At 52.7% G+C, this 18,953-nt stretch overlaps 1 protein-coding gene across 1 annotated transcript in view; it reads left to right on the forward strand.

The window, feature by feature from the left end:
* The window catches only part of ZNF831 (zinc finger protein 831), a 79,773-nt gene that overhangs the window by 14,693 nt on the left and 46,127 nt on the right, over positions 1 to 18,953 (forward strand). The window contains exons 2-4 of the mRNA XM_031687659.2: positions 837 to 4,484; positions 5,238 to 5,377; positions 17,609 to 17,751. Coding sequence (XP_031543519.2) covers positions 873 to 4,484; positions 5,238 to 5,377; positions 17,609 to 17,751 — 3,895 coding nt within the window. The 5' untranslated portion in view covers positions 837 to 872. The remainder of the gene's footprint in view (positions 1 to 836; positions 4,485 to 5,237; positions 5,378 to 17,608; positions 17,752 to 18,953) is intronic.

Below are 18,953 nucleotides of genomic sequence, written 5' to 3' on the forward strand. Positions count from 1 at the left end.
TTTGGAAGCCCCATCTTTAAGCAGAGACCCAAGCCTGATCCTGAGGCTGAAGATGTGCTCTTTTTCCCGCTGGGGTGGCCAGATAAAATATAGGGTGTTCAGTTACATTTTGATTTCAGGTAAATAACATGTACTTCTTAGTATATGCAAGACCCATGCAAGAACTGGGACAAAATGATATTAAAGAATTGGGCATCGTTTATCTGAAGTTCAAAGTTAGCTGGGAGTCCTGTACTTTCATTTGCTAAATCTAGTAAGCCTCCCCTCAGGTCAGTTTTATTCCTTACTGTCCTTATCCAGCAGCAGACTCAGAACTCCAGAGTGGAAAGGGTCATGGAAAGGGTCCTAGGGAGGTGCTGATTCTCTGCCCATTTTACAGATCTAGAAACCGAGTCCCAAGTGAGGAAAGGGACTCAATCAGTACATGGAATCACTATGGACTTTGAGGACCTTGCTGAGCTACACAGGTTTTCCTTTTCATGAAGTCAGCACATTTTCTGAGCATCTCCTCTGCACAGGGCACTGTGCTAGGTGTCGGGGGACAACAGTGACAAGCCTGCCATGGACCTGTGTATAGGGCAAGAATCACGAGTTCCCTCTGGCATATTAAATAAGAGACAAGATTCATACAGACCCGTGTATCAGCTGTACGACAGGTCGCTTTCACTCTCTGAGCCTCAGTTTCCCCTTTCCTTATGTGGGGATAAGGGTATTTTCCTTGGGGATGGTTGTGGCTTCAGTGGAAGTGATAAAATGCCAGATGGGGAGTAGGGAAGTGTTTACTGTGCAAAGAGAGAAGAGAGGTACCCACAGTAAAGTCTGGTTGTTGCCCGCAGGTTGCCCGGCATCCCAGGCCACCCAGATGATGTGGGATGGAGGTGCCAGACCTCACCTGTGCTGCCTCGCCTGCCAGGGACCAGCCAGCTCCAGCTTCTGGTCCCCCAGGGGCCCCAGGTGGGCAGGCCTCGCCTCACCTGACCCTGGGTCCTGTCATCCTGCCACCAGAGCAGAGCCTGGCCCCCACCGTGTTTCTGAAGGCCCTGCCCATCCCACTGTACCACACAGTGCCTCCAGGGGGCCTCCAGCCACGCGCCCCACTCCTGACGGGCAGCCTGGAAGGAGGCAGCATGCCCTTCATCCTCAGCCCCATGCTGCAGCCCGAAGGGCCTGGCCCCACCCAGGTGGGGAAGCCAGCCGCCCCAACGCTCACGGTGAACATAGTGGGGCCTCTGCCCGTCCTGTCTCCAGGCCTGGGGCCCACGCTGAGCAGCCCAAGCAAGGTGCGGAACGCAGGCAAGTACCTGTGTCCACACTGTGGCCGGGACTGCCTGAAGCCCAGCGTCTTGGAGAAGCACATCCGCTCCCACACAGGAGAGAGGCCCTTCCCGTGCGCCACCTGCGGCATCGCCTTTAAGACCCAGAGCAACCTGTACAAGCACAGACGGACCCAGACGCACCTCAACAACTCTCGGCTGTCCTCGGAGTCCGAGGGCGGTGGGAGCAGCCTCCCGGAGGAAGGGGACAAGGCTGGAGAGCCCGCAGGAGCCGCTGGCGGACGGTCACAGAGACCGCGTTCTCTGGGCGCCCAAGCGGCTGGGCTCTGCCCGGCGCCCACTGCACATGGGTCCCCGGTTGCCAAGAGTCTAGACGTGAGGTCCGAAGCCGTTCCCGGCCCGGGGTCCGCGTTCGACGTCCGAGAGGCCCCTCTGGACGCGGCGCCCGGGCTCCCGCCGGCCGGCGCGCAGCCGAGGCGGAAGCTGCCGGAGCAGAGGTCCCCGCCGGCCGGCGGGCCGAGCGCCGCCGAGAAGCCCGCCGAGGCCAGGGCCGCCGAGGGCCGGCTGAGGAAGTGCGAGAGCACCGACTCGGGCTACCTGTCCCGCTCGGACAGCGCCGAGCAGCCGCCGGCCGCCGGCAGCCCCCTGCACAGCCTGTCGGAGCACAGCGCCGAGTCCGAGGGCGAGGGCGGCCCGGGGCCCGGGCGCGGGGGGCGGCCGGCCGGCCTGGAGCTGGAGAAGAGGCGGCTGGAGGAGCGCATCGCCCGGCTCATCTCGCACAACCAGGCCGTGGTGGACGACCCCCAGCTGGACAACGTGCGGCCCCGCAAGACGGTCCTGTCCAAGCAGGGCAGCATCGACCTGCCCATGCCCTACACCTACAAGGACTCGTTCCACTTCGACCTGCGGCCGCCCGAGCCCGGCCGGAGGAGGCCCGCCGCCCTGGGCGCCGCGCGCTCCACCTTCGCGCCGCCCGACAAGGCGCGGCCCCTCTTCTTCCACTCGGTCCCCACTCAGCTCTCCACCGGCACGGAGTGCGTGCCCGTCACCAGGAGCAACTCGCTGCCCTTCGTCGAGGGCACCAGGACGTGGCCCGAGCCGCCGGACCCCCAGGACGCCTGGCTGCGGAGGCAGAAACCTCTGAGCGCCCGGCCCGCCCCCGCCCGCCCGGCCGATGTCCCCAGCGGTCACCCCAGGGCCCTGGTCAGACAGGCTGCGGTGGAGGACTTGCCGGGTCCCCCGACCGGAGAGATGCCGACCCCCCCAGAGGACCCGGATGGGAAGACTGCTGCCGGGGAGGGGGCGGCCAGCAAGGGCCAGGGCGCGGCAAGGAAGCGGAGCCCGAGGAAGCTGAAGATGTTCTCCCAGGAGAAGTGGCAGGTGTACGGGAACGAGACTTTCAAGAGAATCTACCAGAAAATGAAAGGCAGCCACCAAGGAGGCAAGCAGGCAAGGGAGGTGACAGGGGCCAGTGGGGCTGAGCTGGACCGCCCTCTGCAAGAAGAGGCAGCAGGGAGCAAGGGTGCAGCCCCATCCCAGGATGCAAGGAGGACCCCTGTCCCAGGGGACACGTCTTTGGGGGCCAAGCCAGCACCTTCGGCAAGTCCGCCAGCCCTGGAGGGCTTCTTGGTGACCCAGCCCCCAAAGCAGAGGGAGACAGTGGCCAGAGGGGGAGGCAGTGACCAGCCAGGGGTGAACGCCCTCAGCTGCAGGGAACCCCCCTGTCTGGGCGACAAGAGCCCTCTGCTTCCTCCAAATAGGGGGCTGGAGCTGGGGTCTCAGCTGGCCCCAGAGCTTGGTCCCCCACAAGGAGGTGAGCTAGAGGCTTCCAGGCCAGGTTTGCCAGACCCCAAGCTGGAAGGCAGCACCCACGGTAGTAGTGGCCCAAAGGAGACCTGTCAGCAGGCTCACGTTGTCCCGAGATGGCCCGGCGATAGCTCTGGGGAGCCCCAGCCCACAGAGGACAAGCTCCCCTCGGAGAGGAAGAAGCTGAAGGTGGAGGAGCTAAGCTGCCAGGAGCCCCTGAGAGCAGGAGGAGAGACCCCTGGGGGTCCTGTGCAACCCACCTCCCCACCTGCTCAGAACCAGGACAATGATCCCAGGGAGAAGCCAGGAGAGCTGCCTGGAAGTGGTGACTGCACAGTGAGGGTTAGGGCTGGGCGACAGGGCGAGCCTGGGGAAGCTTCCAGCGCCTCCCCTGAAGTTGCTTCTGGGGCCCTAAGGCACGTGGGGCCACAGAACAAGGATTCTCTGCTGTGTCCTACAGCCCCCAGGGGTCCCTCCCCGGCAGCCATGCAGCCTCGGACTCCCAGCATCCTCACTGCTCCAGTGGATACCTCTTTTCTTCCTCAGTACCTCCTCAGATTACCCCAGGGAGAGACCCACCCCCCACCTCCCATCACCCAGAAGCCAGACCAGGGCCCAGACCCTCTCTGCAGGAGCGGGTACCTGGAGGAACGGGCATCCTTTGTCGGATCAGGGCTGGGGGCCCTCTTGCCTCCCTGCCCAGCTTTAAGCCAGGTCCCAGGTGGAGCAGACAGCTTCTGGGAGGACCCCAGCTGGTCCGGGCCACGGGACAGGAGAAAGCGGGTGCTGGGAGAGGAGAAAGGGGGCCTGGACACCGGCCTCCCAGCAGCCGGGGCCCCCAGGAGGGCGGCCTCCTTCCTGCCCACCCCAGTGTGTGAGTCCCGAGGGAGTGAGACCCACGACACCCAAGCACTCTGCGGGAGCAGCACTGCGGCAAGAGCCTGCCCCTCTGGGGGCGTCCTGAGCCCCTGGGAACCCAACAAGGAGTTGAGGGGGCCTCCTGAGAGTGTCTCGGCAGAAGAAAGTCCTTCTTCTCCAGAGCGGCCAGCAGGGCTCAGTCCATGCTGCTCCCGCCAGCCCAGCTCCTTCCTCTCAGCCCTCTCGGCCCCACGCCGGCCTCAGCTGGCCGTGGGTGCCCAGGCAGAGACTCTGGGGCTCAGCGGGGCCCAGGGCCCTTTCCCCTCATTGAGGGCCGAACCCCGGCTCACGTGGTGTTGCTTAAGCCGCAGCCTCCCTCTGCCTATGGAGCAGAAGGAGAAGGATGCTTCCGTGTACCTGGCGCTGCACTTCCCTGGTGACAGCCCCCCAGAGGAGGGTCCGGACGCCCGGCCGGTGAGCAAGGCTGTGTCTGGAGGATGGCCCAGGACCAGGCCCGGAAGAGGAGGGCAGACGCAGATGTTGAAGGTAACATCCAGCTCCGCACCAGGGCCCTGGGGGCTGAGGGAGAGCGCTTAGCGGGCAGGACTTACAATGATGGAGAGAAAGTAGGAAGACGTCCCTTGCAGCATCTGTTGTCCATTATAACGTCTTCTCCGCCCGTGGTGTTTGGGGCTACCACGTACAGGGCAGAGAAGAATAATGGCTAAAAATGTAAAATGAAACAAAAGAAAACCCTGAAAAAAGAAGTTTCAAAGGAAAGAATTATTGTACCCGAGCCTCTGGGTGAGATATTTTTCATAAAAAGATGTTTTTCATAACGAGACATAAAACTTCACTCTGTGCTTCCTGGTAACAGAGGCAAAAAGTGAAATGAAACTGTGTCCAGAATAACTCTAGGTCCCCCAGTAGTGGTGGATTAGTAAGGATTGTACTGGGCCTGAGAGAGGGGGGACCAAGGCCCAGCATAGCCCTCCTTCCCCCAAAAGGCAGTCAGGCGTTGGGCGGGGGGGGGGGGTTCCTGGGGAGACAGAGTTGGGGGAGGGGAAGGAGCCGGCCACAGTGTGCCCTAGGTCTCTAGCCATCTCCAAAGGTCTGTGCATCCAGCACAGGCAGGGTTCCAGAAGTTTCCAGCCAGGAACGCTCAGCCCATTTGGCAGTGCGGCATTCCCATGCCTGGTTTCCCCAGATGGGCGTCCTGTCTGCAGAGAGACCCCTTCTGTGTTGTTCCCACCACGAGGGCTGTGAGCAGCATGATGCCAGCAGGCCTGGTATTTTCAGCTCTCCGACCCAGCAGTCCCCGCGGTGACATCCCAGGACCGGGTGTCCGAGCCAAGATGGAAGAAAGCACTGCCTCGCAGGAGGGCGAAGACACTTCGTGGGAGCAGCAGGCAGAGAACCCTGAGCATCGTCTCCAAAAGGTAGGGCGCGCCGCCGCCACAGTCACTTCCACGTGCGCCCACAGCCTTAGGAACCACGAGCTGTGATTCCAGTAAACCTCGAGGATAAACTTCACAAGGGATTCAAAGGGCATCCCTGTGCTTGGGAGAGGGTACTGTCTGGGATCTGGGGGCCAGGACTCAGTTTACCTCCCCACCCGTCCAGCCCGCACAGCACCACTGGCTGTGTGTGTTTCAATGGGGCCTTTTTTTTTTTTTAAGGCCAGGAATCCAGCAAATATTTGAAACGACTGAGTTGAAAAACGCAGCCATCCAGTTGTAAGCCCTGAAGAGAGAGCGTGTTAATTATTTACAGCTTTTATTGCTTTTTTAATTATGCAAGCGAGGCATGTCCTTTGCAGAAAAATTAGAAAATACAGCTGAGCAGGAAGAAGACAGTAAAACATCCCCACGCGGAGACGATCACCGTTAACGTTTAGGTGGATGCCCTTCCAGACTTTTCTCTGTGGTCTGTGCACGTAACATAATCTACCGACCGCAAATTGGGGGACAGATGGATTTTAATACCACTCTGTCGTCGTGTCATTGACTGTCTTGTTCCTTTGCTCAAAATCATTCAGGTTGCCTGTTGCACACAAGCTAAAAAGCAAATTCTTATCTGCTGTTTTTTTTTTTTTTGAGGGGAGGTAGGTAGGTTTACTTGTTGTGGAAGAGGTGCTGGGACTGGACCCAGGGCCTTGTGCACGCTAAGCATGCGCTCTGCCACTGAGCTGGACCCTCCCCAAGAAGCAAGTTCTTTAATCAGCACCCACCCCCTCTTAGAGAGCCTTTTCAGTCCCGTTTTCCCATGGCTGCCCATCCCCCTGCGCAGTACCAGCCCTCACCCATGTCCTATTTGACACTCTGAACCCAGATCCCCGAGGCACTCCTGTGTCCCCACTCTACAGTTTGGCCCCCCACACTCTCCCCTGTCTAGAATGCTCAGCCTTCTCCCTTTGTGGTCAGTATTTGGTGCAAAGCCTACATGCTCTTCCAGAGGACACACAGATTCCTAGTGCTCGCCAGCAGCTGCTCAGACCCTCAGTGGCTGGAGACAGCAGGCCCTCTGACGAGGTCCCTGCCCCCGTTTCTGCCAGGGACCCCATGTTCAGACTGGCATCGCTGAGGCTTGCTGTGTGCCAGGCACTGTCCAAGGGCTCCTTGTTTCCCTCATGAGGAAACTGAGACACAGAGAGGTCGGGGACCCAGATCTGAACCAGCGAGTCTTACTTCAGGGCCCATGTGCCACACAGCGGCTCCCAGCACATAACAGACACCAGAGTTGCTTAGGGTTTTTTCCTGGAGTTTTCTTGCGATGCTGGGTCAAATTCAGTAGGTCTGGGACAGGGCCTGAGATTCTGTGTCTCTAACTTGCTCCCTGGAGATGCTGAGGATGTTGGTCCAGGCAACATGCTTGGAGAGCGACCCTTTACGCTGCCCCAAACCGCATCCTGTCCTTTCCAACACCCAGCATTTTTTCAGCCTGTGCTTTAGTTCACAGATTATTCAAGGCTCTTGTAGCACCAGCCCAACTTTAAGTAGCCTGAACCAAAGAAGGACAACTGCCTGTGTAACAGGGGCACGCAGCTCTGACCCAGACCGTGCGGAGTGGGCAGGGATGGCCCCTCAGGGAGACTTGGGTGCAGTTCTCACAGCAGGGGCATGAATTCCAGCCAGACCAAAGGGCAGCTGCCCTTACAGCTCTGGGAGCACAGGGCTTCCCACATGGCTTTGCTCCCATGCTGCCTCTCACACATGACTGACGTGGAGGAAGTGACACCTGCCACGCCAACATCTCTAGGCTTCAGTCAGGGTCCCGGAGGTGTCAGGAGGAGAATAGCTGGGTGGGAGGGGGTGGTCATTTACAGCTCCTTCCTTCCCAGCACTTGAACTTGACTGTTGAAAGAAACAGTCATCGTGCACCTGCGAGGTGCCAGGTGTCCATACGTGGAGGCTGTCTGGGAAACGTTCCCAAACAAAGCTGATGGTCCCAGGCTGGTGCTCCAAGAGGCCTGGAGACATCTCTGCAGGATGCTCTGCAAACCTGCCACCACCCAGGGGTCAAACACCCACCCTGTGTGCGTGACTGCATACGTGACGTGTATTGATGTATACATCCATCTGCCCGCTCCTGTGTGTGTGTGTGTGTGTGCAAGCAAACCTACCTATTGCCTGCCAACCCGTGTGTTCTCTCCTCAGGAAAGAAGCCTATTTTTAAGTTCACTTTCCCATTTTCACTTCAGTTGTCTTAATGTGCTACAGAAAATGAAATACTGTAAAACAGATTCCCCTCTGGGCCTTAGCTCACAGAAAAGGGTAAAATTCATGCATCAGAGTATCTGTTCCCTTCTCCTTTTTTGAAAACAAATTTAAAAACACAGGAAAGTTTACCTATAATGGAAAAGAAATCTGAAAAAGAGTATGTGTATGTATGTGGATATGTATGTATCTGAATCACTTTGCTGGATACCCGAAACTAACACAGCCTTGTAAATCAAGTACACTTCAATTTAAAAAATACACTCTTAAAAAAATACAAGAAAGTTTAAAAAATCTGTAACAGATTTCTGGGTAATGGTCCAGAATTAACAGATGTTAATATTTTATCATATTTGCTTCTGAGCCTTAAAAAAAACAAAACATTACTTCATATATTTTATATATATATATATATATATATATATAATATTTACATTGTATATGTATATAATGTAAAACAAAATAAAACAAAAAGGTAATTATGTAGTTTTATATGTTTGGCACACAAATGGTTTCCATCCATGTGTTCATATCGTACAAATTAATGTATCCACTAATGCATAGGATTAGTTTGTGTCTTTAAAATATATATGTAAATGTCACACTGCATTTATCCCCCTTCAGTTTGATTTTTAAACTTGATATTGTGTTTTTGAAGCTCTAGTCACACACAGATCCAGTTCATTTGTAGTAACTGCTGTAGAGTGTTCCATTCAATGAGAATGACACGTTTTATTTTCCACCCCCCCATTTAGGGACATTTAAATTGGTTCCACTTTTTTTTTTTTTTTGCCAATTTTGCAATGAACGTGTTTCTATGTGCCTCCTTACGCCAACATAAGAGGTTTTCTAAGAAATACACCTAAAGGTGGAATTACTGGGTTAGGAGATCATCTCATTTTCAACTTTACAAGTTATTACCAAGTCACTCCCTGGAGTGGGTGTGTCACTTCAGGTTCCTCCGGCCGTGGGAGTTTGCCCTGCTCCTGTGTTCTCACTACTGTCTCTTCTGAGCAGAGTTTTCATGTTTTGCCCATCAGAACTTGCAGGGTTCCGTATGTCTCCCAGACTTGCACAATCCCTTGCCTGTTGTATAGACCACAGACATTTCCCCAAGTCTGTTGTCTTTTCAAGCCCGCTCATTTTTCTTTACCCACAGAATCGCAAATACCCTGCCTCTTCATTCCTTTCGGCGTATCAGATCTTCCTTCTGAGGTGGTTTTCTTCTTTCTGAAGCGCACCCTTTTGAATTCCATTTAAAGAAGAGAAATCTCAGTTTTTATTAATCTGGAAATGCATTTATTTCATCCTTGTTGAAAAATATTTTTTGCTGGGTGTACCATCTTAGGTTGACAGTTACTTCCTCTCAGCACTTCCAAGCCATTTCTGCCTCATCGTTCGGCTGCCATTCTGTGGTGAGAAGTCAGCTGTTCGTCCACCCATCTGTCTTCTGAAGGTCTCTTATCTCTGGCTGCTTTTAAGATCTTCTTTTAATCTTTGGTGTTCCATATGTTTCCTTTGACGCATACAGGTACATGCAACTTTTATTTTTTCCAGTGGGGATCCACTGGGCTTTTATAATTTCTGGATTGATGTCTACCTAGAAAATTCTCCACATCACTCTTCAAATGCTGCCTCTATCCCAGTCTCTGTCCTCTGTTTCTGGAACATGGAAACAACGTATCTGAGAATTTCTCTTGCTTTCATGTCCAGTAACCTCTGCTTTCAACAAATTTGTCTTTCTCTGTGATAATCTAGATACTTTGTTTAGTTCTGTCTTTAAATTTTTACTAATTTTCTTAATTCACTGAGTGTTTTTTAAAGGGTCTGTTGATGTATACTGAAGTTTAACATTATGCATATTTAACATGCAGAATTTAGTAAGTTTCGACGTAGGCTCACGCCTGTGAAGCCAACAGCACCATCAAGGTGGTGAACGTAGCCAGAATCCCCAAGGTTTCCACGTGGCCCTTTACAAAAGCTGTGTCCCAGTCTGTTTATACATTCACTTGTTGGTGGACATTTGGCTTGTTTCATTTTGGGGCTGTTATAAGTAAAAATTACTATAAATATTTATATGTGAGTCTTTGTATGGATATAAGATTTAAATTCCCTTGGGTAAATTCCTAAGAGTGGGATGTCTGGATTGTATGGTAGATGCATAATTCATTTTTAAAGATGCTGCCAAGCTGTTTTCCAAGGCGGCGTATCATGTTATGTCACCAGCAGTGTCTGAGACTTTCAGTTTCTCCTCATCCTGGCCGGCACCTGGTATGGCCATTCTCCTTTTGTAGTCATTCTAATAGGTGTGCAGTGCTATCTTATTAGTCTGAATTTTCGTTTCCCTGGTAACTGATGATACTGAACATCTTTTCATGGGCTTATTTGTCACTTTTGTGTCTTCTTTGGTGAAGTCTCTGTTCAGCTCTTCTGCCCACTAAAACTGGGTTGGCTGTTCTCTTACTGTTAACTTCTTAGAGCGCTTTATACAGACCGGTTGTCAGTCCTTTTCAGAGACGCAACTTGTAGCTATTTCCTTCCAGTCTGTGCCTTGTTTTTTAGTTCTCTTAACGGTGTCTTTTAAAGAGCAGATATTTTAAATTCTGATGAATTCCCATCATCATTCTTTCTTTGGATTGTGCTTTTGGTGTCATAACTAAAACCTCTTTGCCTGAAACATGGCCACAAGAATTTTTCTCCGAAGTTTTCTTCCAAAGTTTTATCCTTTTATGTTTAACATTCTGTCCTGTGATCAAACTTTTGTATGTGGTGCCGTTTTGGCAGGCGGATGCCAAATCGCCCCAGCACGATTTGTTCATCTGTCTATTTTGATGCACATACCGCACTATCTTGATGACTCTGCTTGACCTGAGGACTTACTGTAAAGCTGAAGTACTCAAGGCAGTGTGGTATTCACGTCAAAACAGACAAATAGATCAATGAAATGGAATATAGAGTATAGAACACTGTCTATGGTCAATTGGTTTTTGACAAAGGTTCAAAGGAAATTCAATGGAGAAAGGCTAGTCTTTTCAACAAATGGTGCTGGACCTGGAAAGTGCCCCCACCAGGAAGCCAGGGCAGACGTGGGGCTCACCCCGTCTGCTCCTCTTCCCTCAGGGACTGCTGCCTCATTGCTTCGCGTCCAGTGTCCTGAAAAGCATTGTTTCATGCATTAGTCCAGTTTCTTATTTGGGAGGGTAAATCCAGTCCCTGCTACACCACCTTGGTGAGAAGAAGCCATCCCTGGGCTATTGCAGGGACCTCTTCATTGGTCCCTCTGCTTTTACAGATCCATTGAGTTTAAAATTTTGTGATTATGATTATGATTATCATCATTTTTTTTGGTGGGGGGAGGTAGTTAGGTTTCACTGATTTACTTATTTTTAGAGGAGGTACTGGGGATTGAACCCAGGACCTCGTGCATGCTAGACATGCACTCTACCACATGAGCTGTACCCTCCCCCTTTAAATTTAATTATTAATATATATTACGTTTACTTTTTTTAAAGTTCCATCTAATTATCTTTCCAAATCTGCCTGGTCATTTTTATAGTCTCTTGCTCTCTGCTCTTCTTTTCTCTTGAGGTATGACTGGCAAACCTAGAAGCTGTACATATTTAATATCTAGGTCTTGATGAGTTTGAAGATGAGCGTATACCCACGAAACCATCACCACATACAGTGCCCTGAACTTCCCTCGACTGATCTGTCATCTCTAGAAGTTTCTTCCCTTCTTTTTTTTTTTTGATAAGAATGTTTGACATAAGATACACCCTCCTAAATTTTAAAGAATGTAACAGAGTTGTTAACCGTGTGCGCTATTGTGACCTGTAGATGCCCAGTGCCTGTTCATTCTGCAGAAGCGAAACTTCGTGCATCAGCAGCCTCTGGTTCCCCCTCCCTCCAGGGCCTGGTAATCACGAGCCTATGCTGTTTTCATGAGTCTGACTGTGTTAGGTTCCTGATATAAGTGGGACCACGTAGGATCTCCGTACCTGGCTGACTTCATTTAGCGTCGCATCTCCCAGTCCGTCCATGGTGCAGCAAATGGCAAGATTTCTCCCTTTTTAAGGAGAATAATATTCCATTGTGTGGATACATCGTAGTATTTTTATCCGTTCACCCATCAGTGCACATTTGGGTTGTTTCTATATCTTGGCTGTTGTGACTAACACTGCAATAAACGTGGGCTCAAGATATCTTCAAGGTTCTGATTTCAGTTTGTTTGGGTATGCACCCAGAAGTGGGCCATAGAGTAGTTCTGTTTTTAAGATTTTGAGGCATTCTCATTCTGTTTTCCGTAGTGGTTGTCCTAGTTTACATTCCCACCCAGGACCATGCTGTGCCTATTAGTGTAGCTTTGTGATGTATTTTAAAATTCCGAAGTGTGATGCCTCCTGCTTAGTTCTTCTCGCTCGATTGCGTCAGTTGTTCAGAGTCTCTTGTGGTTCCATGTGAATTTTAAGATTGTTTCCTCTATTTATGTAATCTTTTATTTTCAGTCTTTTAAAAAACACACTAAATATTTTGCGCCTGCGAATGCCAACATGGAAGTCGTGGCGCGTTTGGCTCTGTTTTATGTACTGGCTCTCACTTAGGGTAACGTGTTTCCTTGTTTGTTTTTGGATTTTTGGTGGTGACCTGAGATTTTTGGAACTTTGAGATGGGTTTCTCCCATAATGATTTGTTTTGCTTCTTCTAGGTACCTAGGGGCACCCACTGAGCACTACTTCAAATAAAATTCTTGGTTGCGGGTTTTTCCACGTCACAGTATAGTTTGAATTCAGACTGCAAACTCATGCGAAGACTGTCTTATTGTTATGGAATTAGCAGGAGAGACTTTTGCCTCCTTCACTCAGTGGTAAAATTGGAGTTTTTTTTTTTTAATGCTCCCTGGGCAGGTGGTGGGGGTAGGATGTATTATTCCTAATTCACCCATTTATTGAGGGCATAATCTCAGTGGTGTCAGCTTTATGTAGGAGGCGAGTTCGGGTCGTCCACCTGACCCTCCCCAGGGCAGATTCTGGGCTTCAGCCCTGCACCCCGCACCCCACCGGGCCCTGAGAGTGGGAGAGCAGGCTTGCTTGGCTTGGCAAATGCCCTCACAATGAAAACTCTCTCACTCTTTCAGGTTTCTGTTTTCACTTGGTTTTTGACTTTTAAGTATATCTTACCTTCTAATTAGAGCAGCAGTGCCCTTAAATATAAGTTGTGGAGATTTTTATATTTTAATCTGCATTTTCAGCCGGTCTCAGTGTGAGGGTGAACGCGGCGGCGGCGGCGGCGGGCAGAGGGGCTTCTCGTTTTTTAACCTGGCTTGGGGCTCTTTCATCATCAAGAAGTCGCCCGTCCTGACGTAGCCCCACGGGGCTAGCTTTACCTTCATGATGATCGCCTTTGATCTTGTCTAAGGAATCTTTCCTCACTCTCAATCTCCCAGCATCACAAATACAAAAATACATTCTGTTAGGTTCTCCCTCTCTCTCTCTTTTAATGTAAAGAGGGATTTATTTTTATTTTGTATAGAAAACAACGGACTTTGGGTCAGATGTGGCTTTTGACTTGTTTCTGTACGCCCTTGTTAGGTAAGCATGGTTTTTACATTTTTAAAAGAAAAAAAATACACATAATATGTATATATCCTATATATATATATGCTATATTCTGTAAGAATCTATATATTTATTTACGAAAAATGTGTGGCAGAGATTGTATGTAGCTTGGAAAGTCTAAGCTATTCATTACCTGGACCTTGGCACAAAAAGCTTGTAGACCCCTGGCCTAATCTGCTTTTTCCACTTGTCTGCTGTATTTAAACTTCCCATTTATACTAGGAGTTTATTTCGGGGCCCTCCATCCTGTTCCGTTTGTCTCTCTGTCTGTTGCCGACTCCGAGTACTGTGCTGAAGTGAGAATGGCTGTTGCCATTAATGAAAGCCCACGAGTTAAAGGAGCGGGCTTGGGAAAGGCAGTCCATCCGCAGAGGGGAAATGGGAAAGTACAGACGACTCGTGCCTGGACACCTAACCGCGCTGACGCTAACCAGAGGCGCAGCGAGTCAGAGCGTTCCCCGAAGAGGTCTCTGCCGGGCCCAAAGCAGGCGCCGGCCCGCGGAGTTGGAGCTGACTGGTTAATTTGTAACTGCGTGCGTGCTGTACGGGGCGGGACACACCGCGCGCCGTGGTCCAGGAAGCTCCCGGCAGCTGGGGCGGTGAATCGGGGAGCCCCGCGTGATGGGAATGCGGCGAGTGAGGAGGAGATTGGAGGGTCTGAGGCAGAAGGGTGCTCTGCAAACCCCCAAATACACGTTAATCGTGGGGGGGGGGCGAAGGAGAAGGCGCTGACACTGGAATTCTCTTAATCGACGGTGTTTTCCCTTCTCCGGTGGGTGTTTGTCTGTCTGAGCCGAGTGTCTGCTCACTCAGTCATGACACAGTTCACTTATTCAACGAGGTGACACTCAGTAACGGGAGCTCAGTCTCCCAAGTGAGATGGAGACACACACCTGGGGACGTGGTGGCTGCCACTATGCTGAGACCCTCTGTCGTGTTCACCATGGCAACAGAAGCTTTGACCCTGGTCCCAGGTCCTGCCTGGTGGGATGCTGGGGGGCTGCCGAGCCTCCAGCCCACTACTCTCTGCCTTGTTCCTCCCTGTGGGACCACGAGAAGAAAGTGATAGGAACCCCATGACAGAGCACACAGTCTCTCCCCAGGATGTGCTCATGTGAGGGAGACCACGGGAACCTGCAAGGCTGCCTCCCTGGATCTCCCAACGCTTGGCCGATAAAAGGGGCAGTGGGTGTAAAGGTCAGTGTGGGGTTGCAGTTGGCAGGACGGTCATTTGCTCCAGCATCAAGATACATGACAAAAGCTCACCCTGCCTCCTTTCATGTGCTTCCCACTGGACTCCAGTCAAAACTGATGTCCCCTTTGCTTTTGACCTTGGCCATCTAGTCATCAGTGTCCCAGCCGGGGCTGACATGGGGTAAGAAAGCATGTTTCTGGCTGGTCTTGCATGAGGCCCATAAACAAGGATAACGTGCTACTCTTAAGTGTAATTAATGTTGGCTCTTAAAGGAAGACCCACAATGAGAGACCGAGAGCAGAGGCTGTGTTGAGTACAAGAGTTGGATTTAAAATCTGGCCCTTAAATGGCAGCTTATTAAAAAAAAAAAAGTAAGCCACTCTGCAAGCCAGCAAAAAGCAGAAAATTAGACACAAATACAGAAATCTGGATTGATTGGCAAAACGAAGCCTTGAGTAAAAACCAAGAGAGAGAGCGGCTCGGTGGTACAGTGCCACACACAAAAGCGACACTACGCATGTACAAGGATACATGCCCACTTGAGGATGTTTGCAAACACACCCAAGTGCCTGTGGGGGAATTGGGCGGGTGGGAGTGAGGCAGGGAGATGCAAGGGACAAGGCGCGGGTCTTGTGTCCGAGGCTGGGGCGCCTCAAAGCAGAGCCTGAGACGGGGATTCTTGCACAAGTGAGTTATGCAGGGAGGGCTCTCGGGAGGCGTGTGAGGGGGGAGGGGAGCAGACGAGGGTGAGGGAAGAGCTCAGCCAGGAGGTGGGTGTGGGTGTCTGGTCCTGCCTGACCTCACGGGGAGCTCTGGAGGGTGAAGGCATCGCAGAGGTCATCTTGCTCCCAGGCAAAGGGCCTGAGTGGTCATCCCCTGGGACAGTCAGTCAGCAGCCGAGGGCCCTTCCTGGGGGAGATGTGTGCACGCCCCTGGGCCTCTCCAGGCCAGTCGTCTTCCACTAGCCAGAGCAACCCTCTCTAGAAGGGGGTAAGTGAGAGTTATGAGGGGCCAGCACCCCGGCGGCCGGGCAGCCTGGTGAAGGCAGTGGAGACGAGGCACTCAGCATCCACCAGACCGCGAGCAGCCTTGCGGGACTGGTGCTGGCAAGCTTGCAGGTCCGGCTCCACCCCGGCTGCTCCCTCCCCTGGTGACACTGCTCTGGCAGGGGCTGCACATAGAATGTTCTGGACAACCCAGGAGAGAAAGAAATAGACCCTGCCTGGGACTAAACAAAAATGGCCTTGCAGACCATGCCAAGAGCCACGTGGGCTCCCCCCAGGGCCAAAAGAGTCCAAATTCCACCTTAATGAGAGATGAGTCCAGGGGCCGGGGCTCCCCGGCAGGTGTCCGAGCCATTTTCACTGAGTACAGCTGCTCACTCTTGTCCATTTTCAAAAGCGAACCTCCCCGCAGTTCAGGCCGCGCTGTTCTTAACACCTGCAGGCCTGCGGCTGGCACCCACTGACTCAGGACAAAGGAGACGTGCAGCCCACAGAGGACGGATTCTCTCGCGCCCCCACCTTCCTTCCTCCTTCTGTCTCTGCACTTTGAAGCCGCTCAGCCCAGCCCAGCGGGAGCCCGGCGGGCTCAGGGGTTTGTGATGAGCAGAGCAGCAGCCCTGCCACTGCCGAGCCTGGCCCCGGTGGCTCTTGCAGGAGCCTGTGGTCTTGACAAGCAGGGATGGACTGCTCCCAGGAGCCAGGCGGGCACCGCTGGGGAGTGACAGCTCCAGCCCAAGGCCCAGGAGGCAATAGTGCCTGTAAGTGGGGCCTCTCCAGAACACAAGAAAGGTGAAGAAAAGTCACTTTCTCCTTGTTGCTGCCATAAAAATCAGCGCCCCAGAGGATACTGCGCTCTGCAGACCTGATTTAAAATTCCGTGAGCAGCCCGGGTGATGAGGGAACGGTGGCTGGAGGCTGGCAGCAGCTCAGACAAGTGGGAAAGGGAAATGGCCAAGCAGGTTGTCTCCCCTTCCTCTCCAGCCAGGTGGCTCCAAAGAGCATTATAACGGGAGAAGTAGTCTTGTAAACTGAGGCTTGTAAAGGGGAGGGATACCTGTGGCTCAACCAGGCAGCTAAAAGTGGTGCAAAGATCTTCTTAAAGAGCTGACCACGGAGGGCGCCCTCCAGCAAAAGGGCACAGGGACGTGGGTCAGGAGGCTCCCTCCCACTCAGCCACGAGCCAGTCTTAAGGCACTTGCAGGCGCTCCGCCTCAGTTCTTTCACCTGCCAAGTGGGGGCGCTAGACTAGCCTGCTGGTCTGCTTTGGGTTGCACATTTCTGCTGGTAAAAAAAAAGTCTAGCCGTCACCCTAAGAAATGCATAATGGTTCATTGCCAAGTTCTACATGTGTTCTATTCTCCTAACATGTTATGTACATTATAAGGGGCACATAACGATAGATGTTAGAGAGCCTAGATGGAAATAAGTGTAAATTGGAGCTCAGTATTTTCCTTCTCTACCCGTGTTCTGCCCTCCCCCAGGAGGTGCAGACTCTGTTTTGGAGATTAGACCAGATGCTCTGGAAGGGCCCCCCTAGGGGGACTGTCTGTGGTGCCCATGTTTTCCAGAGGAGACCCCTTAGATGTGTGCTGACCAGCAACGGTAGCCACTGGCCACACGTGGCTCTTTCAGCTCATTACAGTGAAATCAGATGTAAAGCTCAGTTCCTCAGACACGTGGACCACATCTCAGTCGCTCAGTGGCTGCCAGTGGTTGGTGGCTATGGTCGCAGAACGCTTCCGTCATTGCAGAAAGTTCTGCTGGACAGCCTGGCTACTAGGTCATCAAGACCATGTAGTTCCGTATTTAATTTCAGCAGCTGACCTGTAGGAAGCGCTTGCTATGTGCTAAGCAGTGTGGGAAGCATTCCATAAGCACCGTCTCATTTTGTCCCCCAGCAGCCCCGTGAGTCGAGTCCTGTTGTTACCGCCATGTCCTGGCAGGAGACTGAGGATCGGGGGGTGAGGGGGTCCCGAAAGCTGCCATGCTGCCGGACATCATGCCCCTGTGTTCTCCTAGGCTCCCCACAAGGACTTTGGGTTTTCTCCTCTGAGCATCGTGTTTCAGAATTCTGTGCTTGTGAGCTCCCAGGCACGTGCTCCTGAGGCTGGTGACCGCATGCGTGCTTCTTGTCCCCCAGGTACACAGGGAGTTTCTTGCAAAGCCGCGCTCAGCTGAGAGCCAGGAAGCCACACTGGGTGCTGAGAAAAGACTGCCGCCCACCCCCAGTCGAGGGGCCAGCCCCACGCAGGACCCGCGGGCAGGCTTCTGCAGGAATGGCAGGTAAGGCTCTCCTCGGAGAGGAATCCACCGAGCTGCTGGGGACGCGACGTGAGCCTGAGGCAGCCGTCCTTGCTGTCTGGAGCCTGAAGTCCCGCAGGGGGACAGATGCGCGTGGGATGATGACACCAGTGTTACGTCTGTGGGATGGTCGTCGAGACCCTAAGCCAGCGGAGAGGGGCTGGGGTGGGAATATGTAGAATCCAGCACTGAGGAGGCAGCAAACCTCCCCATGTACTGGCCGCGTGTGCCGGGCGCCGCCCAGACAGAGCTCACCCCGGGGCCTGGAAAATGTGAGTCAGAACTCTTGAGCCTCCACCTTTCCCTCACCTTTAGAAATGAAGTTCACTCGATTCCATGGGGCCCTTGTGAGGCTAAAGCGGGTCAGTGGATGAGCTTGACAGTGGCCGTGAAATAGAAGTGGGCGGAGGAGTTATGACCTGGGAGAGCAGCGGGGAACATCGCCAGCATGGGAGGCGGTAAGAGGTACCCTCTTCATCGTGCTCAGAAATAAATAAAGGATGAACGAATGGAGACCGCTTCCTGGAAAGGGGCTATTTTCAGTTGCAGTCACTGGGCAACCAGGGCAAATCGCTTAACTTCTCTGGACCACAATTTCCTCTCCTTCCTCCATTCCCCAGGCAGGAGCGAGCCCAGCCTCAGCCCTGCCGGCAGTGTGTGGACTGGAGAGAGTGAAGGCCTTCTGTGAAGAGGCAGCAGGCTCCCATCTGGCCAGTGGTGCCTGAATTATCATCCTTTTGTGGCTGACTGTTGTCTGTGTGGCTCTAGGGCTGACCCTGGGCTCTGATGGCTGGGGTTTTTGTCCCTAGGGACAGTTGGCTGGGGCACCTCCCCCTCCCCCTTCCTGCAGCTCTGGTGCCCCCCCCCCAGCAGAGGGTGCTTCTGTGCTCGCCCTACCCCCAACCTCCAGCCCCCCAGCCCTCTCCGGTGAGCAAGGACAAAGATCAGCCTTCTTCTCAGTGAGAATTTAAATCAGGATAGGTGTTTGCTTAACTGGATGGTGAATTGTAGAAAGCAAAGCATTGTCTTTGTTATGGAATGTCAAGGGTTAAGATCTGGTGGGAGCGGACAAAAGTAGGGTGGGGGGACACAGAAATGCAGTCAGGGACCCAGCTTTGCCCTTTCTTCATTTCCTGTGGCTCCTCCCCCTTAACTCCATGACTTTCCTCCTCAAATAGCTCACA

The sequence above is a fragment of the Vicugna pacos genome, chromosome 19, assembly GCF_048564905.1.
Source record: "Vicugna pacos chromosome 19, VicPac4, whole genome shotgun sequence".
In the NCBI taxonomy this organism is placed as follows: Eukaryota; Metazoa; Chordata; class Mammalia; order Artiodactyla; family Camelidae; genus Vicugna; species Vicugna pacos.